Source organism: Malania oleifera, chromosome 3 (genome assembly GCF_029873635.1).
Source record: "Malania oleifera isolate guangnan ecotype guangnan chromosome 3, ASM2987363v1, whole genome shotgun sequence".
NCBI classification, from domain to species: Eukaryota; Viridiplantae; Streptophyta; class Magnoliopsida; order Santalales; family Ximeniaceae; genus Malania; species Malania oleifera.
In genome coordinates, this window is record NC_080419.1 from 107,104,820 (window position 1) to 107,129,568 (window position 24,749).

Genomic DNA, 24,749 nt, shown 5'->3' on the forward strand with positions numbered 1-24,749 from the left:
TTAGAGAATATAATAATCTTAAAACATTATTTTGTCACTAGTGGAGGATTGAATCTATTGTCTTGTATGCCTGTGAAATATATTTTGAAAAAAAAAAATTAAAATTTGATATTTGGTATCATTGATATTTGTGCACGGGATTAAGACGCCCTAAAATATTTTTGGCTGGATTTGTTTTTTATTCATCTTGATTTGGTGCTAATCAAGTTGAATTTGGTGACCTTTTTAGAACAAGTTTGCATATTTAGTTGCAGAAAGTGTAAATGTAGAAAATAAAGCAGTGAAGATTCATTTGGCACATTGTACACTAAATAGACCTGAAACCCTAGGCTTGAACGAGTCATAGCTACAAGATACTGATATATCTATGGCTTCGTGAGAGTATTAAAACCATGAGCGGCAAACTCTGAGGATATGGAGAGTCGTGCATGAATTAAAAATAAAACGCCTACCTCCCCTGATTTGCAATCCCTCTACAATTTTGTGCAATACAGGCATAGTGACTTTTGAGAAGACAACTCAAAGATGAACGGAACACTCCATTACAAATCACCAACATAAGTTATACAACGCTCAAAACACAAAATAGGTCCGAAGAAGAAACCAAAAAAAATTTTGACAGAAGTAGATTTCAAAATAAGCCCCAATAGTGCCATATGGCAGACACTAACCTTCATACCACACCCATAAACAACCCAGAGAGTAAGAATCACAGAAGAAACAGAGTGGAGAGCACATTCTGCTGTAGGAAAATCCAGAAAGGAAGTTCAGAAAATAAATTGGCTGGCAGCATTCACACAAAGAATACCAGTCCTTGCACGACAGAAATCCTAGACTGCTGTACCAAAACACCACCCTCATAACCCAAGCAGAAACTTTGAAATCCACGGTTGATGAGACATATAATATAACAAATAACTGAATTTCAACAGCTGCACTAACATCTTTAGCAATGCAATCAAAGTAGCGGCATCATAAAATTCTGCAACCAAATTTTCTTTATTGTTAAACCTGATAAGCCATGAAAATATCCAAACTGAAATATGCCATAATCCAGAAACCTACTATATCTCTTTTTGGTGGAGGTGGGGTTGGATTTTTGAAAAAAAAAAAAATGATAAATGGCTGGAATTAATGAAAGAGAAGAAGAAGAAGAAGACGAATCATACCTGAAGGAACTGGACAATAATGGAATAGAGTTGTGGATGAATCATTTCTTAATATTTGTAAAATTCACAGAGGACACACGCTGGATTTTGTAAGAATCTTCACCTCTGAGCTTGCTCTCAAAATTTTGTGGCATTCCATCAATTTCCAACTCTTGGAGAACACTGAAAAACTTCATCTCTTCGGGGAGGCTGATTAGGTTTAAACACTTGGAAATTCTGAAGTGGCTGAGGCTTGGCATTGCTCCTTCTTCCACTTTTAATTCCTGTAAATTTGCCAAGACATTCAGTTCTAGGAACTTGAGTTGATGGAAGCCATTTGCAGAAAATACCAGTTCTTTTCCATCATAAGACCACCTTGTTAATTTGAGAATAAGCAATTTTGGTAGCTTCTCCAATACATGCACTTGTTCTTGTTTGAGATGGGAAGCGCATAAGATTAGATGGTTGAGGTTTGGTGGAAATTCCTGCAGGCGAGGTAGCTCAGGCAAATGTGCCCATATATACAGCTTAGTGAGACGTTGGAGGTTACAGAGCTTATTCAAAGATTTGAATGTTGGGGGTTGGCCCACATGGGTCAATTCTAAAGACAGAAGATTTGGAAGCTTGGCAATGGAGTCGAAAAATTCAGCATCTGGCTCAAACTTTATGTTTACTTTCAGTTTTTGAAGGCTGATTAGCTTCTCTGAATTATTTCCTTTCCAGTTTTGAACACGTACCAATGACAGAGTTTGCAGATGGATTAAAGTATCAATTTTCAATTGACCAATACAATCTAAGGGCTCCATGTAAAGATGCTGTAAATTTTCCATCTTTCCTATCACATTCGGAAGTTTATCAAAATAGAGATTGCTGATGTCCAGTGTCTGCAAGTTCTGCAAGTTTCTCATTGACAATGGAAGATACTTTATCACGGTTCCTCCCAAACCCAAGTACCTTAAGTAAAGCAAACTTCCAATCTCACCAGGTAAGTAGCTAATCCATAAGTCTTTTAAATCTAGCACCCTCAATAGTTTGAAATTTTTGCAAATAAGACCCAATTGTGTAAATATCTTGTATTTGCTTGGATTGAAGAAAAGAAGAGAACGGAGGTGTGGAGTTGTTGGTCGGGAGAAATACCTATTAGCGTGGACAGCTTGGTGACGGGTTTTTGCTGAAGGCAAATGATCTTCATCCTCATGAATATCAAGAAATATTTCCTCCTTTGCCCTTGAGATTGAAAGATCTCGAAGAAGATCATGGATTTTACATTCCTTAACTCTCTCATTTGAACTCATTCTTACTGCCTGAACCATATTTCTTTTGATTAGTTCATCAAGGTACTGTTCTGCAGTCACCATCGTTTCACCTTGTTGTGGAATCAAACCCTCTGCAACCCATAAGTGGAACAATTTACGCGTACCAATTGTGTAGTTCTCTGGAAAATGGCCTAAATAGAGAAAGCAAAATTTCAAATAATGGGGCAACTCATTGTAGCTTAATGTTAATATTGTTGAAACTCCTATTGGATCATTGGCAAAGTGCGAACCCATGTTGTTGTACACCATTTCCCATTCACTCAGCAATTTGTTTTTTCTTGATAGGAGGCCTCCCATTATGATAATAGCCAAGGGTAAACCAGAACATCTTTCCACAATTTTTCTCCCAATGTTCTCAAATTCTGTGGGAGAACTCATACCAAATGTTTTCCTGCAAAATAGCTCCCAACTTTCCTCATTTTCTAGGAGTTGCAATTCATAGGGAATGTTTTGAATATCATCATGCAAAGCAACATCCTTGTTACGAGTTGTAAGCATCAACCTACTTCCATTTCTTGTGTCCGGGAATGCCTTTGCAAGAAAATCCCAAGCTTCTGTGGTGCATATATCATCTAAAACTACAAGATAGCATTTCTCTTTTAGGAATTCATAAAGCATTTCCTTCAACTGGTGATCCTGGGATTTTCCCATCTTCTCCACTAGCTCCTTCGTCGGCGTTTTAACTTGTTTTATGATTCCCTGCCATAGGTCTCTGATGGAATACTTTCGGGAAACATAAGTCCAAGCACGACAATCAAAATGATCCCTAATTTCAACATGGTTGTATACCTTCTTGGCAAGGGTTGTCTTACCAATTCCTCCTGTCCCAATGATGGAAACTACAGAGAGCCGGTCCTCCTTATTGACGAGTTGAGCTACGAGCTTATCTGTATCCTCTTTTAGACCGACTATATCCTTCTCCACACCACAAGGAGTGGATCTTTGAGTTTGTGGACTTCCGTTTGTGGAAGGACTTGTATCCTCTCCACAAATCCGAATGCCAAGAGTTTCACGACTTCTAGAAATTTTATGAATTCTATCATGAATAGCTTCAATTTCTTTTCCGACCTCATTCAGAAGGCTCAAATTCTCATTGATAACACAAGCATACCTTGCAAAGAAGCTTCTCTTCCGGGACTCAACTCGTATGATGAAGGTGTCAATGATGTCCTCTACATCGTAAGCAACATCTCTGATTTCAGCAATCCAATCACGAACTCTCTCATCGTTTCCTTGCTTTGCATTAGCATCTTTTAAGAAGCATTGCATCCATTGCAGCTCATTTTGCAAACAGTTGACCTGCCCAGTGACCCCTCTTAGGAAAACTGCTTCATTTAGTAAGTCTGTAAGCTTTTGCATGACATAAGAAATTGCTATATCGGCCATCTTAAGTCCTTTCTTTTCTAGTTGATCTTCTCTCGGGGGCAATTGGAAATCAATTTAAGAGGCAAATCTTTACACGGAGAAACTATATATCAACAGAATATTATTCTTTCCTTAAGGTTTTAATTATTCCATTTTCTTTAGACTCTGCTGCATTTCTAGGAAGGGCTTGTGGAAAATTAATTTTATGCTTATCAGTTCTTAAACCAGTTGATTTCCACACTAAATATCTCTTCATACAAACACACACATCCACAATTGGATGCTGTTTCATTTTTTTCCTAGTTTCCAAGGGCTTGGCCATTAATCTTCTTCCTTAACCCCCCCTAAATTCTTTTGTTGGAAAAAAGTTGAGGCTTTTAGATTCACTATTTGTCCTTCCAGCTGGATCTATTGATAAAAGTTTGCTTGACTTCAATAGGGTAAATTGTTTTTTCATCACGATGAACTTTTTGGTATCAATGAAACGTTTGGGGTTAATTAAGATGTACAATTCAGAGGCGTGCGAGCTGTAAACATAGAAAATGCTGAAGGGTTGAAGTAGTGTGAGAACATAATGATGTTTGAATCTAAAATAGTTTGCACGCAGTTGAAACAATGCATGTGGCGATCAAAATTGAGAAATGCCCACAATTTGGCGTGTCAAACATTACTTAGTATGAGCTGAAATTTCACATGATCAGATGATGCCACTCGCATGAATTGACATTCTGATAATAGGCTTCACCACCTCAGTTCTGAGGTGCTGTTATGTGTTGTTTGGTTAGAAGAATCAGTGGTCAAGAAGACAAGCACATACTAAAGGTTGAAGTAATTTGATCCTTCTTGCTGGTCATGCTTCCTTATTCTTTCCAATGGCACAAGTAAAGAATATGGGGTTCTTGGCTTTAACAAAGTAAAAGAGACAGGCCACTGAGCTGCTTTCCTTTTATTTATTTATTTATTTTTAATGCACATCTTTGTACAGTTTGTAAGCATAGTCTTGACCTTAAGGTGTTTGCCTCAAGCTTGTTTCTTGTTCTGTTTGTTTCTCTTTCTCACGTTTTGTTTGGGCTGATCTGCTGAAGAGCACTGTTTTCATTTATGGAGGCCTTCTTGGCATTGCTGTTTTAGCCCTCTGCTGCATCATTTTGCATTTTTTCTTTTCCAAAGAAAATTTAAAGAGACAGCAAAGATAGTAGTTTAGGGTCCCTCTGACATTCCTCCACAATGTTATGTTAGTTTGTAGTGAGCCCATTGGTAATTTATTCCTTGATGAGTAATTTGTTCAATCCCACTCATTAATCTAAATATATAAGCTATGCTGATCATGTGGTATATTTTGTCTATATTCAACCAACAGAATTTAAGAGTATTTTAATTTTATCAATCAAATAATTAGGAGAAAATAAAAAAAAAATTTAAATCTAGAAAAATCAGAATCAGTGTTTCGAGTCTGTCAAAATTAGAATGAGTCAAAAGGTTGAATTTTGAAAATGGTGCCTATAGCAATTTGAAGATTTTTTAAATTTATATTTATTATCATAATTTATGGGTGAAATCCAGCAACACTCGCTGAGTTTTCTAAAAATAATATTAATATTTCACCTCCTTATTTTTGAAAGCTACCAAAAACCCTTTGAAGTTTAAATTTATTGAAAAAAATGAACCTTTCGCTAGTTGATCATTAGCCAATTGTTAAGTATATGTAAAAAAAAAATGAATAAAATGATAATTTTGTCCTTTCTTTTTTTTAATTGTGATGAGATAACTAAAGAAAATGACATTAATTTAATAAATTAAAATTTTAAAAATTATTCGATTAAATAGAATATGTTTTAGAAATTGAACTTGTAAATGAATTAGACATCTAGTTCTTGAGTTAATCAGTTCGATTGGTTCGGGTTAACCAGTTGACATAAGTAAGATAACATAATTAAATTATTATTTCACAAATTAAAAATATAAAAATAAACAATCTAATATTTTAGAAAAAAAAAAACTCAAATAATTTTGTTTGTCCAAAATTTGTATATAAAATTTACATGCAAATTAAATGACTAAATATATCTTAGAAATTAAAATATAGTTTAAAAATTGACTCGGATCAAACGTTGGTCGAATTGCGACTCGTTTTATAAGTTTAGTTGAGTCTCATATTTAATAATATAGCAATTGCATAAAATTTGAAAAATTGGTGAATTGGTTAGATCAAAGGTCAACCAATTAACATAAATTTTGGTGTTCTTTATTTATTTAACAATTATATCTTACGCAAAGAACAACTAACATTCAACTTTATAATTTTAATTTATACAGTATGCATTTTAAATTTTAATTTATATTTTTTTATTATTATATTTGATAGGTTACATGAATTTAAAAATATTGAATTATGTTTTATTTTTTTATGATGTATCTAACCATTACATATTTATGAAATTATATCTAACAAACTTTTTGTAATACTGTAGTTTCTAGGATTTTTTTTTATGATTTATTAGTAACTTTTATTTTTAATATATATATATATATATATATATATTAAAATTTATAGTAATAATAATAAATTATTTTGTCATCCTTATGCTAATTAATTGATCCGAAGCAATTAGACTGATAAACCATTCAATTCGAGGATCGGTTAGGTTTCCAAATCGTTTATTCAGTTTTCAAGACATTATGTATTAGCCAATTTTTTAAATTTGAATTATCATTTTATTTTTAATTTTCATATATTTTTAAAATTTTAAAATAATAATGCAATTATTTTGTCATACTTATATCAATTGATTGATCCAAAGCAATTGGACCAATAAACCATTAAATTTGAGAATCAATTAAGTTTTTAATTCGTCTATTCAGTTTCAAGGCAGTACACTAACCAATTTTTTCAACATAATTTATTTAAGTCGATATCATCTTAAAACTTTATTCTATTAAGAGTAAAATTCATTTTTTTCACACATACTTAACAGTTGAGTAACGATCAAGTAGTAGAAGTTTCATATTATCAATAAATTTAAATTTTAAGAGACTTTCTGGTAGTTTTAAAAAATATAGGGAATGAAGTGTCATATTTGAAAAACTTAGAGGGTATTGTTACATTTTATTCTTTTAATATTAGTTAGTTATGTTTGATAATTTAGTTATTTTTTCCATATACGACGATATATATTATTTTTACGTCAATATCAATCTCTAATTATTTCTTGTAAGTTTTTCTTGTAAGTACCATTAAAATCTTAGTCAAATTTAAGTATAAATATTGGCAACCTGTGTACTTTCAATTTGTAGAACGAACTTCAAAATTCAAAAAATATTTTTATTTTATTTTAATTTTATATCTAGGAAATAAAATATGCATAAGCATTTGTGCATTTTTTGAAGGTTGATGAGTGTAGGCACATGCATGATATACATATTTATATGTTTCGTTAATAATTTACATTAATTTATAAATAAGTATGGAGATGAAACAAAATTATGCAAAAGTAGGTGCGATTATTTTTAAAAATTAGAATTAACTCATCACTAATGTTGCTCATTGTGACTTTTGAAAGTATTTTTATGAAAAAATAACAAAACAACAACAATAACAAGAAGCAAGCAAGCAGCTCTAAGTCCCACTAGATGGAATCAATCACATGAATTCTTTCTCGCAAATTTATTTGATCGAGAGCATTTTCTTTTACTAGATTAATAGTTGATAATTCTGGATTGCTTCATTTCGATCAAGTTATTTTAGGTCTACCCCTATCCTTTTTTATGTCAAAAACAAAAATTAACTCACTCCTCCTCACAAGTGTTCTACGAGGCAAACATTTCAAATGTCTAAGCCATCTAACTTGCCCCTCCCTTGTCTTCTCTTTGACCGGTGCTACAGGTTATTTTTAAAAATTTTAAGATTAATAATATTTTGTTAAATTATTTATGTATTGATTGTGTGTGTGTGTGTGTGTGTGAGAGAGAGAGAGAGAGAGAGAGAGAGAGAGAGAGAGAGAGAGAGAGAAATTTTTTCTAAAAAATAAAAGGAGATGCTACTAAGTGTCAATACCTTATGCATTTGAGATGTTTAAGTTTAATGCATAGTATAAATTATTAATCTCATATTCATTTGCAACAATGTCAATATATATATATATATATATATATATATACACACATATATATACATATGAAAAGTAGAGTATTGAGTATATAAAAGTGAAAATCCAATCCATGCACAATTATGTGATTGGGAAGTGTTGACTTTGGTGTATTCTTAGGAGGGGGGTGAATTGGAAATTTAAAAATTATTCCTGGGTTTAGTTAATCCAGTAAGCAGTATTTCACAAACCTATGGTCTTTCTATGTATTCACAATTCCAAACAAATATTCAAATCATAAACATAAACATACAGGTGTAGAACGTAAATTGCGAAAAATAAAATTAACCCCGGATATGTTATCGGGGTTTGACTAATACTGCCTATGTCCCCGCCTCTAACTCGCAAGTTTCAGGATTCCACTAATGCTCACTTAATGGGTGGAGTGACATCGGTTACAATTAGGTCAATTAACGGGGCTGACCTTAACATACACCTTACTAGGATAGTGTACCTACATTTTCTAACCGGGTCTAAACCAATCCGGGACTATTTACTAGAGCTAGTCTCTTCAGGCCCACGCCTGGAATACAACAAACAATATAATTTTGCGTACACGAAAATATGTTTCTTACACTAAGCAGATATGTACCGATATGTTCAACTAAGTAATGCACTCACATATGATATGATATTAAGTTCAAGTGAGATTTTGTTAACCACTGTGTCAACTCTCAACACAAGATATATCAATGTGTGTATGTGAGAGTGAGACTTTTGATCTTAAGCTAATATGCTTCTTGTGTGAATAATCAAACAACCTCCACAACCCTAAATAAATATCATAAAAATATTTCTCAAATATAAAACACAGTAGATAATAGGGTTTTAAGCTTACTAAAGATATTTTCGTCGAAACACAAATCAAGCTTATGAATCTTGCAATGAGGATGCAAAATCTTAAGCCAAACAAGGATTTTTCCCAATCAAGTATTTATGAGTGAAATATTATGGGAAAAATCTTAAGCAACTCTCTAAAAATCAATACACAAGCAAATATAAATAAGAGAGAGTTTGAGCTTGTATGAAGATTATGTAAAAACAATCTCACTTAAAATAAATGGTTAAATGAGTATAGGAGTAGAGATTTTGGCAATGAGTATGAAAAATATGAAAGTATAAATGATTTTGGCCAAAAAGATTTTCAGAGGAATTTGGCTAATCTCAAAACCCTAATCATGTTTTAATTTTGCAAATGAAGGGGTATTTATAGAGATGGAAAGAATTATAACCGTTGGGGACATGCTGGGTATTTTAGAAAAAAATTAAGTGAGTTTAATTAAAATTAACCCTATTAACTCTCGGTAAAAATTGGGCAACCCAAGAGGGTCGGTCGACCGTGGTGCCCGGTTCGGTCGATCAGGGATAATTTGAACTACGAGTTTGGTCGACTAGACTTGAGGCGATTTCTAATCTTTGAGGTTCGATCAACTAAGGTATTTTGAAAATGAAGGTTCGGTCGATCAAAATGTTGGGACATCCCCCAAGGTGGTTCGGTTGACTAGAGCGTTGTAGCTCATTTCTGGTTCGTCGACCAAAGAACCAACTTGTTGACCCCAAGAAGGTTCGGTTGACCGAAGATCTATGCGTGTTCTGGTTTGGTCGACCAAGTGGTCAACAATCAAACCTGACGAGGTTCGGTTGACCGAAAGTGTTTTGTATGTTTTGATACAGTCAACCGAACATACAAAAACTGTGCATTTAAGTTCTGATTTCTATATAAAGTCATCCCTTCTCACATAATTCTCATTTCTAAGTTATAGAGGACTTTTCATGTGATATTTGGGGGTCCTAAAGTCAATCTTTGGTCTTTGAGAGATAACCCCAAAAATATGGCATCCCTCGATCAAAGGGTGCCCTGAGGTCATTCGGATCCTTATGGTAATTTGAGCTTATCAGTCCTATCATGCATGCAATGCATTAATTATTACAGACTATATAAGATTACAGACCTAAAATGATAAATGATAAATGTAAAAATATAATACAACTTGAAATATAAATCGATCTTCATGGCGACTCCTTTGCAATTCTACGGAATACGCTGGGATATGTTAGTTTAGGTGCTCTTATGGCTTTCACATTGCATCATCATATATGCTAGCTAAAACATAAATCTACTCAAATACTCAAAGCACACAAATAAGATACTGTGATTTGTCATAATCAAAATAGGGATCTGACCAAAAGTTAACAGGAAGCTTGTCTATGATAATAGGAATGATAGCTATCAATAGATCCTCAAGCCCACATATTTCACAGGGAACAAAAGAGAAGGTCCAATAGGGTATATCAACCCATTTTGGGAAATGGCTATGTTTAATTGGTCAAAATGTCAAACAAGTTTACCTAACCAAGGTTTGTTTGAATGTCTAAGTTTAGGAGGCCATATAGGCCTACAAGGTAAAATGGCCAAGTCCAATAGGCTATGAAGACCCACTTGGTAAAATGACCAAATCCAACATACCATATATGTCCAACGAACAAAATTTAGTAGAGTGGCAAAATCTAGTAGGCTAAATAGGGTGTCACTTACAAGGATTTGGCAGAATGCACTAGATAGGTAGACTTGGTAGAATGGCCAAGCCCAACAAGTAAAAAAAGTCTGTCTTATAAGGATGGAAGAATGACCAAGTTCAATAAGCCAAATAGGTTTCCATAACAAAGATTGATAGAATGGTCGAGTCTAATAAGTCAAATAGGCTCATTTGGTGAAATTTGAAATAATGGTCAAATATGAAAGATTGGATAAAAAAACTCACTTCTTAACCTTGGCAAAATGGCCAAGCATACTCAGGTTGGTTCTAAGAGACTAATTTGACAACATAATGAAAAGTAAAGAAAAAAAAAAGCCCTAAAAAAAGTCACTGCTAAAAGTGAAAGTCAAATGGTATCTCAAACTCATAAGAATAATTTACGATAACCTAAAGGAGTAATCTCTCACCTCAATATACGACATTAATAGAAAAGTGATATCCTCATCGATGTAGGCATTACAAAAGTGTAACTGCATGGATAATTTCCCTATAAAAATGTGAGACATTTAACCTCTTAAAATAAATCTATAAAAAGGAAAGCACATGAGAGTAAGGTATAATGGTAAAAATAATGTTTGAACTAAAAAGTATAAGGTCTTGGAATTATAGAACATGCAAATAGTTTAAGCCCATAATTAATCTAGTGAAAAATAATTTAACTTAGAATATGTTTGCTGCCATTCTCTCAAAAAAATTATTCATGTCATACATGCAGATGTGAAATACAAAGTGCAAATGGCCATTCATGTACAGATTCCTCACTTTTATTGCAAGAGAGTCACGAGCATTTCAGCATTCAAAAACAAAACTTGCGAGAGGGAAGGAGAGAGCATGTGTATAGTAAGTCTAATAAAAGTTTTATCATGCCAAAGCATCGACGGGGGTGTAGCTCATATGGTAGAGCGCTCGCTTCGCATGCGAGAGGCACGGGGTTCGATTCCCCGCACCTCCATTTCTCTATTGCACTCATTTTGCCGTAAAATCCTTCTGCCCTCTGTCATATCCTTCCCGCCGCTCGTTCCTTATCTTCATCGCCACCGCGCCAGCCATTACAGACTCTGTGAAGCTCAGTTTGGATTGAGAAAGAGATGACGCTCAACATGGGTTCTCCTTCGCTCTCCCATCCCTCTCCTTTTCTCTCCAAGCTCTCTGTATCTTCTTCCAAAACCAGCGCCATCTTCTCTCTCCTCTTTGGTTCCAATTCCCAATCCTCCGCTTTCAAACCCCCCTTTTCTATTTCCTCCGGCTCGAGGATGAACTTCGAGGTGAAGGCCTCTTTGGGCGGTAACCGGAACGGGATCGCGGAGAACCACAATTCGGCGCTGTTGGATGATGATTTACTTGCTCGCGTGTCTGCGGCGAAGGATGCGAATGAAGCCTTGGAGATGATTGGAGGGAACTCGAAGAGACCTACTGGGGGCGTTGTGGGTACTTCTGATTGCTGTTCTATTTTAATCGCCGCGCTTGAGCGTAACAATGCCCATTTGGCGTTATCGATTTTCTCTGCCATGCGTTCCAGCTTCGATCAAGGTCTCTCTCTCTCTCTCTGCGCAAATATCTATAGGTGTGTGTTGCCCGAGTTTGTTATGCAAAAAGTAGGAGTGAGCATGGGTCGGGTGGGTGGGTTACAGTGCCAGAATTTCTGGAAATTTTGGAATGTGGAACATAATCTCTGAAAGGTAGAACCTAGAACCCAGTTCTACCCTGGAACCTGTAAATTCGTTTCGGATTCGACCTTTTATTAGAACCTGTCAAGAACCTGTGTTCAGTGTACTGGAATGCATGGAGAATGGATAGTTATTTTATTTTATTTTTCCTTGAAAACGTTTCTAACAAGATAGCTCAGAACAAATTTAGAAATATAAAATTTATAATGTTCATATAAAATCTCAACATTCATTACATTGTTCAATATTTGAACTACATTCAAAACTGAGCCTAAATCGAGCTTGAATATACTTGTTTGATCATTTCACTAAAGTATTGTCTGAGTTCGAGTCAAGCTTGAGCTTGATATTGAATTTTAGTTAATTTTAATTAGAGATAAACTTATTTGATAAATTTGAGAAATGAACATATATAAATATAGAGTGATGTCAGATACTACCATGTTGATGTCCTTAAGTCCTACTGATGAAGCAACTTCAGAGGGTGAATTAGTTTGCAACACTTGCCTTGTGTAGCTTTTGGTACTCAAAATTAGGTTTATGTTTATTGAATTGAAAATTTGAGAAATGAGGAAAGAGTAAAAGATGTAGACTGAAAGAGAGTGAGATTTAGTGGGCTGAGATTGGCATCTTTATCATCACTTGCATTTGCACCTTTAAATGAGCTCGCCAGTGTGCTTCTAAAGGGCCAAGTACAAACTTGTAAACAACCGTGTAAAGCTCACAAGTCTAGATGGGCCAGGGCTAAACCTTGTTTAAGCTAAGTGTCAGGGTCTTAGAGTTTGCGACACTGACACTTGGTTTTGGTGTATGATTTTAACTTGGAGGGAAGGTTGGTTCACTTGGATTCGACTATGCAGATGTCATGAGGGATGGTTGTGATATGTCACTGTGACGTTGTGGTTGGTTCAAATAGTATTGATGGTGGTGTCTCGAACCTAAGATGTATGATCATTAGATTCTTGGTGGTTACTTGTATGTGAGCGAGAATACTTGAGAGAAGTATTTGGGGGGAACACTAGGCGAACAACCTACCTTCCCCAATATCTTGTTGGGTACTAAGTGAGCACCCCGAGGTATGCTCAAGGGTGGGCTCTTGACATTAGTGAGAGGTGTCCTCGGCTTTGATGTGGGATCGAGAGCCCCATGGACGATCCATTTGAGAATGAGATTACGTGGTACTCTTAGCCTAGAGATTTGAGTGTTTGCCCCTCTTGGTTGTAGGCTATATAGTTGGACGGTCATCCTAGACCCCGATTGTACTATATGATGAGAGGTACCCTCAGTGTTGGTGGGGTGTGAGTTTACCTCATTTATTATTTGAATTAGGGTTCCTACGTGACAACGTTAGTTGGTTCAAGGGCCTTTGAGCCATGAGACTTGACCATTGGGTTAGACATTTGAGTGTTTCTTGGGATAAGGATGAGTAAGGCTGCACTGGACATGTTGTAGTATTGCGGCCACACAAGCATGACTCCTAGACACTTTGGGCAGGTCTAGGCCAAGGTGATTCCTATCTCCATGTCCATGATAGTTGGTATCAAAGTGGATCTCTTGATTTTAAACGAAAATGAGATTGATACTGTGGGCGCATCAACTCGATTATGTGAATTTGATTTTTGACATTGAGTGGGGGGAGGATGTCTTTGAGTAGGTTCTTGTCTTGTGCTTCCCTTTTGTCATGTGACCTGTTGTGATTAATGAAGCGAAAGTTGGCTGTTGGTTGACTATCTTTTGAATCTCAGGATGCTTGATTGTGCTTTGTAGCCTTGATGAGGGATGAGGGTTGATTGAGGGGAACTAAGATGAGTATATCTTGTGCCCTTGAGGTGGATATTGTAGCCACACTCCGGGAGTTGTCTTATTGTGGTTGGCATTGGAGCTCGGATGTTTATCTAATTAGACTTTGTGGTGTCCTCGTTCCATAGGCTGAGGTGATACTCTTAGATCTAGTGGAAGTGGACAATTATAGGAGTTTTCCCAAGGGTTCCTTTCATGGAACTTCTGATGTTTGAACCCATAGAGAGATGACATTCTTAGATACATGGGGAAGAAATGAGTTGTGAGCACCTCAGACAGATGGTCCTTGAGCGACAAGTGTGGCTCTTTGTTGGCCACATTGGTGACGTTTACCTAGCGGGGTATGGAATCAAAGGGACTACACATGTTGCTCATTGGACTTCGTTAGAACCCAAAGATGCTCATATGATTTGAATTTTGGTGGGAATGTGCTTGGAGACGACAATTGTGGAATTGATGGGAACACGCTTGCATCGTCAACCTTGTTGCCTTATCGATTACCAATCCTAGCGAGCATATGAATTTTTCTAAAGGGTGTTTGAGCCATGTTGTCAACGGGCACTTGAGCCTTATTGGTTAGAGGGCCTTCTTGTTTGTTGTTGTGCAGGTTCGTGCAGTTTAATTAAGCGAGAAGGCGACCTTGCAAATGAAAGATTGAGTATGCTAGATGGTATTTGTATCAAATGTTAACCATGATGGATTGCGGTTGAGATGGTTTGTTAGAGGACGAGTGAATGGGAATCTTGAGCTTCTGTTTAGGTTGAGCTTTGATTGTCTAAGGATAGGGGAGATTGGTAACAATATTGTAAGTGGTCACTTGAGGTGTGATTTTCTTTGAGGCTTAAGGACTTGAGGAAATTCTTGTGGTTATCGTGCGATTGGATTTGTGACCAAATGGTTAACTTTGGAATTGTGAGATTCATGAATATGTTGGATTCACCGTAATTGGGTTGTGAACCCTGGATGTTGAGATTGTTCTTGCTTTGAGAGTTTCCTTGGTATGGACTCATGCTAAGAGTTGCTTTTAGTGAGACTCCTAGGGTGGGGACTCGCCTTTGGGGACAGTACGTTAGATACGTGCTTGGTTATCTTGGACATGTTGACCCCATGATTTTGAGCTTGGTCGTATGTGAAGGGCTTCATAGTGAGGACTCACCTCTGGAGTAGTGCCTTGTTAGACTCCTAGCCTTGGGTGAGAACTCACTTTGCAAAATGATATGTTGGTTTTGAGCTTCGATGGTTACTTGGTTGGTTAATTACAAAGCTAGATGGTGATTAGAATTGGAGAACCTTTGACATGAGATCTATCCTTTGAAGTGTAAGGTAAGGGTTTCAAAATATGACCCTCCTATGGCGAAAAGGGGACTTGTATCATCCGTCAAAAGATGGTATTAGTACAAAGTATCAGAATTAGGTTATAAGAGAATCATGTCCAGATTGGGACTTTTGTTTTGGTTGCTCCTTGGATGTAATTGAGATGGGTTTTGGTTTGGGTTTATAGGAGTTCAGCCTTGCAAAGTGGTTTGCCTTAGCTAATCTGTGGGCAAATGCTCGTCTACACTTGAGTAAAAGTTTTGAGTTTTGAGAGACAATATTGAAAATATGGATCTGTATCAAGGATTTGTGAGCTTGAGTTCTGAGTGTGATACTCAGAGGAAGTGCTGGGTTGGATCAGAGATTTGAGTGTGATACTACTCGAGTTTGGATTGAAGACCTTGGTTTCAAAGATGTGTTCCAAGGGTGTCTTTAGATCAGATTGGGATCAAGTGTTTCTTGTGATCAAAGGCTAGTTTGGCTATTGTGAAGAATTGTGGATTGTGGTTGGCTTGAAACCTTCTGTTTTGTGGTTTTGGGAGTGTTACAAGAATTTGGATTGTACTTGTTCATCAACGAAGACATTGATAGAGTGGGGGAAAATTTCAGGGTCTTAAGAGTTTGCGACCTTGGCACATGTTTTTGGTGTATAATTCTGACTTGGAGGGAAGTTTGGTTAACTTGGATTTGACTATGCAGATGTCATGGAGATGGTTTTGGTATGTCACCGTGATGTTGTGGTTGGTTTGGAATTTGAATAGTATTGATGGTGGTGTTTTAGAATATTACTGATGGTAGTGTTCTTGAACCTATGACATGTAATTATTAGATCCTTGGTGGTTGCTCGTATGTGAACGAGAATACTTCAAAGACTTGTATTTTGGGGGAACACCAAATAAGTGGCCTACCTCCCCCACTATCTTAGTGGGTACTAAGTGGGCACCTTGAGTAGTGCTCAAGGGTGGGCTGTTGACATCCTTGAGGGGTGTCCTAGGCTTCCATGTGGGACTGGGAGCCCCATGGACAATCGGGTTGAGAATGAGATCCTACGGTACTCTTAGTCCGGAGGCTTGGGGGTTCGCCCTTCTTGGTCGTCGGCTATACAATTTGGTCGTGTCGTCCTAGACCTTGGGTGTATTGTGGGAATGAGAGTTACCCTTAGTGCTAGTGGAGTGTGACCATTTGAGTCTAGCTTTCTCAGTGACAAACTTAGTTGGTTTAAGAGCCTTTGAGCGGTGAGATTTGATCACTGGGTTAGACACTTGAGTGTTTCTTGGGATAAGGATGAGTATGGCTGAGCTGGGCTTGGTGTAGTCTTGCCATCGCATGGGTGTGACTCCTCGACACTTTGGGCAGATTTGGGCAAGGGTGATTCCTTTTGGCCATTGATATCTCCATGTTCGTTACACTAAGCTTATTTATTGAATGAGCCTTAAAAATAGGTTTGGAAACTGGTTGTTTATGCAAATGGACAATCCCAAACAAGAACTTACAAGCTGAGTTGCCAAGCTGTTTATGAATGGCAGAAATCACTAATTTAAGCCTAGGGAAGAATGGTTGTATATTTCAGTTATTGAAGGCTTAGGTACTTGTACCAATGATGACTACATACTGCAATTTATTCCCTTTTTCTATATCCTTTTTTTTTCCCTTGCTGCCATTATGATTATGTGGATGCTACATTGTCTTCTGTTTTTTTTTTTCTTCAATATTTTACTTTGTTGGCAATTTAGCATTTCTAATAGTATATTAATGTGCAGGTGTTAGCAACAGTAACAATCTTTTGGAGAGATGGAAGTGGTCCAGGCCTGACATACGCATATACACAACATTAATTGGGGGTCTGGCTGCGTCACTGAGGATATCAGATGCCCTTAGGCTGATTGCTGATGTCTGCCGTGTGGGAGTATCTCCTGGTGAGGAGGTAGGAGTGCAGTCTCCTTTTGGTTTTCCAACATAATAATAGGGCTAGCAGCCTGACACTAGAGAGAAATTAGGAATTAATGTTCTTTGATTGCATTCAACAGGTATTGAACCGTGCAAAGGCCCTGTGAAGTGATCTCTTCGTTCAAAGTATAGTTTATGTTGAACAAATGGGGAAAAGATAAATGATCTTGCACCCTGTACATAAAGTCTTGACCCAACTAAACATGAGATATTAAAATGTACAATATCTCGTTCTCCCATCATTCCTCTTGCTACCAATGTGAATATAAATTGTGATCCATATATGTATATATATATATAGGTGGGGGTGGCAGTTGGGGTGGGGAGGGTTTAATTTGTTGACTCTCTTTGACTTTTTCTTTATGTATGCCTATATGATGTGCCTGCATTATTTTTTTCTGTAAAAGATTCTGTGAGTATTAAAGCCTGAGAATTTCTTGAGCTTGGAAGTTTTCTTGAATATTTGTCTTGTTTCAAATGATTGCAACAACAAGAAGCAGCCTTAAGCCCCACTATGTGAGGTTAGTTGCATGAATCCTTTTCCGCCAATTCACGCGATTGAGGGATTTTTCTTCAACTAACTAAAGAGCTATTAAATTCTTTGTCACTACTTCATTTCAAGTCATTTCAAATGATTGTTTGTAGAAATATTTCCCGACTGTGATATATTCTTCAACTTGAGACTTTGATTATATTGCTGTGGTGGTTATGCTTAAAGATGTGGAGAATCTTTTGCAAAATGGGGAAGCTTGCTCTTTGTTCGTGAGTTAATTTAACTACTAGAGTGACTGGCATATGTGAAGTTTGATCTGGCCTGCATTATCATTTAGTAATTTTCCTCTGTCAGAAGGGAGATTGTTTTTCTGCAGCAATCTATGAAGCCTTTGAGCTTGAGACTATCAAAAAAATTATTCGAACAGAAATACATGGCCACTCCTAAATAGTAATATGTCACTCTGCATATTCATACACTGATTTTCTTTCTTTCAATTCCCAAATGGTGAATTTTTTATGCCCACTTGGATTTACTCTAAAAAGGTCAGTTCTGATAGATTTTGGAAACCAATCTTGTTGCAAAACCATGATTTTTTTTTTAAATTTTTATTTTATTTATTTATTTATTTATTTTTAAACTGCAATCTCTATTCAACACTATTTCTAGCTTGCCTTGGGCGTGGTAGTTCCAAGCATTTACCATAAAATTTTGATGTTCTTGCAGGTCCCTTTTGGTAAGATTGTGAGATGTCCTAGATGTTTGATGGCTGTTGCAGTTGCACAACCCCAACATGGGATTCAGGTAGACTCAAGACTAAACAGTATTGGTGGTGTTTAGTTAGTAGTAGTACTAGGTTGACAGGGGATTGGTGCTGCCAGGAATTAACAGATTGAGTTCAGCAGTAACTTAGTTCTTTTCCACTCATCATTGAGCAATCATAGTGAGTTTAAATATTGAGACGTGAGTGAATTTTAGGTCTATGGCTTCCAATTTTTTCTAATCTCTTAAAATGTTTGTATCCTCAACATCTATCCTGCAGTAATATGATTTACAGCAAAGACTGACTATTAGGTTATCAGATTCTTTAGGACTTGGTTTAATATTCTTAAATTGAGTATCCCACATTCTTTGTGACTTAAATGAAAGCTGACTCATAAGTTTTTCAGAAATTGTGGGATGTGCACCAGATTATTAAACTGATAACTGCATTCTTTGACATGGTTCCATGTTAAGTCTAAGACATTTTATGTTGAGCCACTGTCTCCTTTGGTCTTCGAGATTGGTATGGCTTAATAATGTGGACATGCAAATTTTTTATGTGCAGATAGTGTCTTGTTCCAAGTGCCGCTACCAGTATGAGCTTGTTTCTGGAGACATAGTTAGTATTGAGTCACAAGAAATCAGGTCGGTTGACTTCCATCCAGTTTGCCTTTATCTAGCCAATTTTCACAAACCATTTTTGGCTGGTTTTTGTTGGGGGTACTGTATTCTGGGCTGTTCATTGTTACTATTTGCTTCAAGTGCATGGCAGAGAACTGGGGAGAAAATAATTTTTATCTTTTCTTTCCAATTTAGCTCCTTTTCATTCATGCGTGAATACATTTGTGTATGATGTTGATCCTGGGATATTCACTTTTTCTAAGGATCTCCTCCTGCCGAACGCAGCATGGATGTTCCAGCATGGGAAAGGACCCTAAACTTCCTGCAGATAATGAAAGAAAGCAGTCCAGCTGCCGTTCACTCCATTGTGGTACAGATTTCTTTACTATGTTTTGGCTGAAGATTATCTTTTTCTGCATTTATCATATCTTGTTCAGCCTTGACAATATAATAATTCAGAAAGCAACTTGTTAAATTGTTAAACTAATGCATTCCTATTGCTCTTTCTACTTATTGCTGGCTAATTAATAATTATATTTATCAGTTCAGAGTGTGTGCATGTTATTGTTTACCCCTTTGCTTGATGTTATATCAAGCAGATAAGTTTTTTGCAAGCATAAACTTTTGCCCATCTTTGTTCCTTAAACCACATACATAGTCAAAATCATTCAAATACAATTGCTTTTGCCTTTCATAGTGTTACTTCACCAGTTTATCGAAAGGTTTGTGTTGTACACAGAAGGGAGTGTGAATTAGGAATACTAGAATTTTATTTGGCTTAGCATGGTTCTGAGCACTGATGGATATTCAGAATTCCATGCGTGTGTTCTAATGCACTGATGTTTTGCATTGCATGGTGCAATACATTTTCATTTATAGGTGTGACTCTACAAATTCCTTTTACAATGCCCAATTGTCATCAGAGTATTTCCCTCATCATTTTGAGTTTCTCAATCAACAATGCCCATTTAATACGCATCCTTGTTAATGATGTGGGAATGAAGTTCAATAGCATGCCTTCTTTTCTGCTGCAGCTGCTTAATTCAGTGCACTTTCACTTTTTCAGGTGCAGATTCCTTCTGGGATGGCACGCACGCACAGGTTTGCTACTAAAACAGTTGATCTCCCTGCGCGAGAAGGAGAAAGAGTAACCATTGCTTCGGCAGCTCCATCAAGTGTTTTTAGAGAGGTGGGGCCCTTCAAATTTAGTCCAAAAGACATGAAGTTCTATCCTGGAGAGCCTCTGTCACTCACAAACCACAGAGATGGGCGGGAATCATTATTATTGAGAGCACCCCTTAAAAATGGAAGCTCCTCCTTACTGAACCCTTCCACCCTTTTTCCACTTCTTGCTGTGCTGGCTACTGGTGATGCTGCCTCTGGAATTATTGATCCCAACTTGCCTCGGTTCATTTCAGTTGCTGCAGTTGCATCTTTTGCTCTTGGAGCTACTATAAACACAGTAGTTTTGCCTCAACTGAATCAAGTAAGCTACTATCTTCCCTAACATTTTGTTGTCACTGAAATTTTAAACTTAATCTTCTCAGAATGTATGATAATTAATATAGCTGTATTAACCCCACCTAGTGGGACTTAGGGCTAGTTGATTGTAGAATGTACAATAATTAATTATGTACATTTCTGTATTTGTTTCTAGGAATGAGGTTCTGTTTGGTATCTAATGGCTAGTAAACAACTACAGTAGTAACAACATAAATGGAGCCTTGAGTTCATCTATATGGATTTGGTCATATGACTCATGATTCCTTTGTCACCATATTTCTTGATCTAGGGCAACATTTTCTGAAAGTTGGAGGCCCATCAAATTCTGCTCAAATTACAAAAATCCAAGTTTTTCTATGTATCCCTTCTTTCTTTCATAAACCTTAATCAAACGACTATTCAACACCAGTGCAATTTTGGTTTTTGGTGAGGAAAAAGAAACTGATCTTAAAAGCATTCTTAAAATTCTTAGTGTTGGTTTCCTCTTGAGAATATATATTTAGGTGATGCAATCCTTATATTTTTTAATTCTCTGTATCTTTGTTCAGAATCGTTACATGTTGCCTTTCAGAATAGACAGGATATGCATGCTTCATTTTTACCATACAAATACGGTGATGATGTACTCAATGAGATGTTACTTGATCAGCAACATTGGTTTCTGATTTCAATTTCTTTCAAAAACAATGGAGCTTATGATCAACATGGAGTTGTGTATTTTCTGAAGTACAGCCTTACGTGCTGGCATGTGTAAGTGGTTATGGAAATTCAATAATGAGCATGATAGTTTATGGAGGGGCCTGATATGTATGAAGTATTGGACCGCAAGAGAAATGCCCATAGTCGGGTTGCTTGCCTGGACAATATCCCTTGCATTTTTTACTGCAGATAATCTGCAAAAAATGGGTTCAATTCTTGGTAGCTGGCATTGTTCATAAGTTGAGTCAATGGACTATCTTATTCTTTGTTGTTCTCTTTCTAAAACGCTGTGGGAGTCAACAGAATTGGCATTCTAATAGGTCATGCCAAGGTCTTTTGGACCTTATGTTTTATTAGCATGGGAAAAATTTGCAAGGTAAGGAGTTAGATGGCTTTGCATGCTGTTCTTATTTGTTTGATGTATGATAACAATTGAGGGTAGATTTTTTATTTATTCACATCATGTATAAAGGTGACACCCTAAAAGTTCTCTTTATATATGCATACTTTTTTTTCTTCTTTGTTTTTTAAAGGAAGCATGGTTATATTGCTTATGATCATCATGTTAATGCCAATTAATTCGAACAGTATAGTCGAAAAGTAATGGGATGGTTTCATTGTTCCCATATGCATTTTGTGACACTGTAAACAAATGCTTATTTTATTTTCATGAAGCCAGCTTTCACAGAAGTCAGTGGAGGCAATTGCCATCAAGCAACAACTTTTGTCTCAGTATGACACACTTCAGTCTCGCATCGAGAACCTGAAAGGAGCTGCTGAAAAAGAGGTATGTTCCCGTGTACATGCATGCGAATTGAACTTCTTGGAATTTGAGGTGTTCCCTGAAACTGTTAACTTGTGGTTTGCGTTGCTTTAGAACCTGGAATTAAAAAAGACGACTCCTAACAAGACAGATGATACTTTTAACTGTGTTAATGAAATTTTTGTCTCTTGAAAAATGCCAAAGAAATGAAAAGTTCTTTTGGAATAATGCTGTGGTTTTTCATCTCTGTTTAAGTTGATTGAGAAGAACCCCCTTTAGAACTACTGTGTTTTTAATACCAATATAAATTATGCGAAATTTGTCTGTATCTAATGATGGAGAGAGGAAAAGAAAAACCAAAATTAATTGTACCAACTCCAGAGGGATGCTTCATCAACACATTTTTTAGACAGATTTGACTGTACTAGATATATACTTATTTTGTACTTTTGGATAGAGTCTTTTCCATTCAAATTCTTGTGAAGCATTCTTTTTCATAGCATGCAAGTGGTGATGCAAGCATGATGGTATTTAAGTGACGAGTTTTTAATTAGCTAGGATAAACAATTAATTCTAGCAATCCAATCTGCAGGATTATCTTTGTTGGCCTATAACTCATAAGCCAATTCACCATCCAAAAAAGATGTCATAACGGATTAATTGTGAGTTAAAATTAGACCGCTGACAGGTAGTTGCCCCTTCCCACATGCACGAGGGTTAATGCTATAATACTAGTTTTTGAATTCCAATAATTCATGTCTTTCTACTTTTTTTATTTTTTTCACCCAGTATAAGGAGGTTTGATGTCTTGTACTGGAACCTGATTTCTTTTATGCATAGGTTTGGACATTGGCTCGGATGTGCCAGCTTGAGAACAAAATTGTTGTTGTTGGAGAACCTTCTTATCGGTGAATATTTAGTGTTTCTTTCTTAATTCATGGCATAATGGAGTGATGAACTTTTTGTCAATTTTTTGAATTGATAAACTCATGATGGAGGAAGAGTTACTGTATCAAGGAATAAAGGAAAAATTACTACTGAGTATTTTTATTTGAGATTCTATTGTCTTATTTTCCTATTGACAATCTCTCCTTTGGTTTTTAGTGCTAGGAGGAGAAGAGTCAAAAAGGTGCGAGAAAGCTTGGAAAATTCTCTTAGGGGACGGATTGAACTGATTGACAGCTATGCTAGAGTATGTATTGAATGAAACTATGGTAGAACAAAATGTTGTTCAACTTCTTCAGTTATTTAAGTTGTGTGTATGATAATGTCGTTTCTTTGCTAGATTTCTTCAATGATTGAAATTGAAGTGGAGATGGGTTCTGATGTTCTTGCCGCTGAAGCAGCAAGTAATGCAGTGAGTACCCTTTTGATTTTGTTCCTCTTGCTTGATTTATTTGAGACACATAAACAGTAGTCCAGTTTTATTCAGTTTTACACGAGCATATGAATTTTGTGGGCAGGAAAGTATTGCTGAACAGATAGAACAGATCATGGAGCTAGAAAGTCTTGAAGAGGCATGCTCCCACCACTTGAAAGATTTATTTTCTGATGCATGATTTAGGAGAGCTCAGAAAAATGGCCTAAACTGAAGTGATGAAAATTTATTGAAGAAATTAAAGAGCTTCAATCGTGTGAAATGATAACCCCCCATGAGACTTAAACCTTAAAATTTGGACCCCCAATAGGTTTCCATTATTTATTTATTTATTCATTTTCCTCTAGTATTTCATCCCTTGAGCATGTATTTTCACGTGCAAGTGGTTGTGCTTATCATTTGACATGTTGTCGCAGAAATGGAGAGTGCAGGTTGAGGCAAATGACGAGGTCGAAAGGCTTCTTAGTTCTGAACCTATACCGACAGAAGAGTCCGTTTAACTGGTAGCCAACTTCATTCACTCAAATGCATGCTTCACAATTCAAATGGCTTTGCATTTACAATTTCATTTCGAACATAACTTCTTGTTTTTCTCTTCTCGTGGACTTGTCGGTTGAGATAGATATAAACTTTGTCTACGTGAAATGACCTTCACATGTAGGTGGCGAAGAATATGAAGAAGCTACACATATGTTTGTGTAAAGTGGGGGAGTGGTGGCTTCAAGTTAGGCCCATGCTCCTCGTGCGGCAAAAGCGAGATGTAAGTGAATGCTGTCCTGCCTGCACGCAGACCCAACTTGAGCTTTCAGTCGCACCCATATCTATGTATACTTCAAAAGTGAAGGGGTTGTAATTTTTGCTTGCAACAAGTGTATGTAATGTTGGACGGTGATGCTGCATCACCGTTGTGCGGAATGACTTTAAATATATATAGGGCGTGGAAATGCCTCCGGGGGGCGGCGGCATGCAGTTCATGCAAATCTCATAAATTGGTAGTGCTGGTGCAGCAACTCAATGGGATCCCTCGCCTCTCCACATTTACTTCTGCAACGGGTTGGTGCCCCTCGGAATACTATACATTTGGCATTTTCACCAATTTCTCCTTTGGGTTTAATATTAATTTCTTACACGTTCCATAATGTTGCACGTACATAAAGTTACGAGAAGCCAAGTTGATTTTTCATTTACGACCCGAATTATTAAGAACAACATAAATAAATAAATGAGGGAAGAAAAGTGATGATGCATCTAAAATGAAGGTTTTTTTGAGAGAAAAATAGTATGAAAAGAA

The 24,749-nt window shown here is 36.6% G+C and overlaps 2 protein-coding genes and 1 non-coding gene across 5 annotated transcripts; 2 read left to right on the forward strand and 1 right to left on the reverse strand.

Annotated features, from left to right (window-relative positions):
- Positions 1-527: 527 nt before the first annotated feature.
- On the reverse strand, positions 528-3,850 carry LOC131151468 (disease resistance RPP8-like protein 3). The gene is made up of 2 exons (XM_058102711.1): positions 1,170-3,850; positions 528-982 (listed from the first exon to the last, which is right to left on the reverse strand). Exon 1 carries the CDS (start codon positions 3,848-3,850, stop codon positions 1,211-1,213), a length of 2,640 nt encoding a protein of 879 aa, XP_057958694.1. The 3' UTR covers positions 528-982; positions 1,170-1,210.
- A 7,540-nt stretch (positions 3,851-11,390) lies between these two features.
- TRNAA-CGC (transfer RNA alanine (anticodon CGC)) lies at positions 11,391-11,463 on the forward strand. The gene has a single exon. It is a non-coding gene; the product is annotated as a tRNA-Ala (tRNA).
- Positions 11,464-11,500: 37 nt separating this feature from the next.
- Positions 11,501-24,554, forward strand: LOC131151918 (uncharacterized). 3 transcript variants are annotated; one of them, XM_058103416.1, is made up of 13 exons: positions 11,501-12,041; positions 17,053-17,216; positions 18,459-18,536; positions 19,060-19,139; positions 19,401-19,485; positions 20,182-20,601; positions 21,997-22,104; positions 22,921-22,988; positions 23,185-23,272; positions 23,366-23,437; positions 23,544-23,597; positions 23,875-23,961; positions 24,120-24,554. In XM_058103416.1, exons 1-12 carry the CDS (start codon positions 11,600-11,602, stop codon positions 23,956-23,958), a joined length of 1,743 nt encoding a protein of 580 aa, XP_057959399.1. In that variant the 5' UTR covers positions 11,501-11,599; the 3' UTR covers positions 23,959-23,961; positions 24,120-24,554. The 3 variants fall into 3 exon arrangements, 1 of the variants encoding a protein (XP_057959399.1); XR_009135802.1 differs by lacking the exon at positions 24,120-24,554 and having other exon boundaries at positions 11,543-12,041; positions 23,544-23,768; positions 23,875-23,926; XR_009135803.1 differs by lacking the exons at positions 23,366-23,437; positions 23,544-23,597; positions 23,875-23,961; positions 24,120-24,554 and adding an exon at positions 22,673-22,768 and having other exon boundaries at positions 11,543-12,041; positions 23,185-23,245.
- Positions 24,555-24,749: the final 195 nt, after the last annotated feature.

Excerpts from the sequence above, each read along its gene's own strand:
- LOC131151468 (XM_058102711.1), bottom strand. The coding sequence starts at position 3,850 with ATGGCCGATATAGCAATTTCTTATGTCATGCAAAAGCTTACAGACTTA.
- LOC131151918 (XM_058103416.1), top strand. The coding sequence starts at position 11,600 with ATGACGCTCAACATGGGTTCTCCTTCGCTCTCCCATCCCTCTCCTTTT. Across the intron at positions 17,217-18,458 it reads GAGTATCTCCTGGTGAGGAG|GTCCCTTTTGGTAAGATTGT; the intron begins GTAGGAGTGCAG and ends ATGTTCTTGCAG. Across the intron at positions 22,989-23,184 it reads GTTGGAGAACCTTCTTATCG|TGCTAGGAGGAGAAGAGTCA; the intron begins GTGAATATTTAG and ends TTTGGTTTTTAG.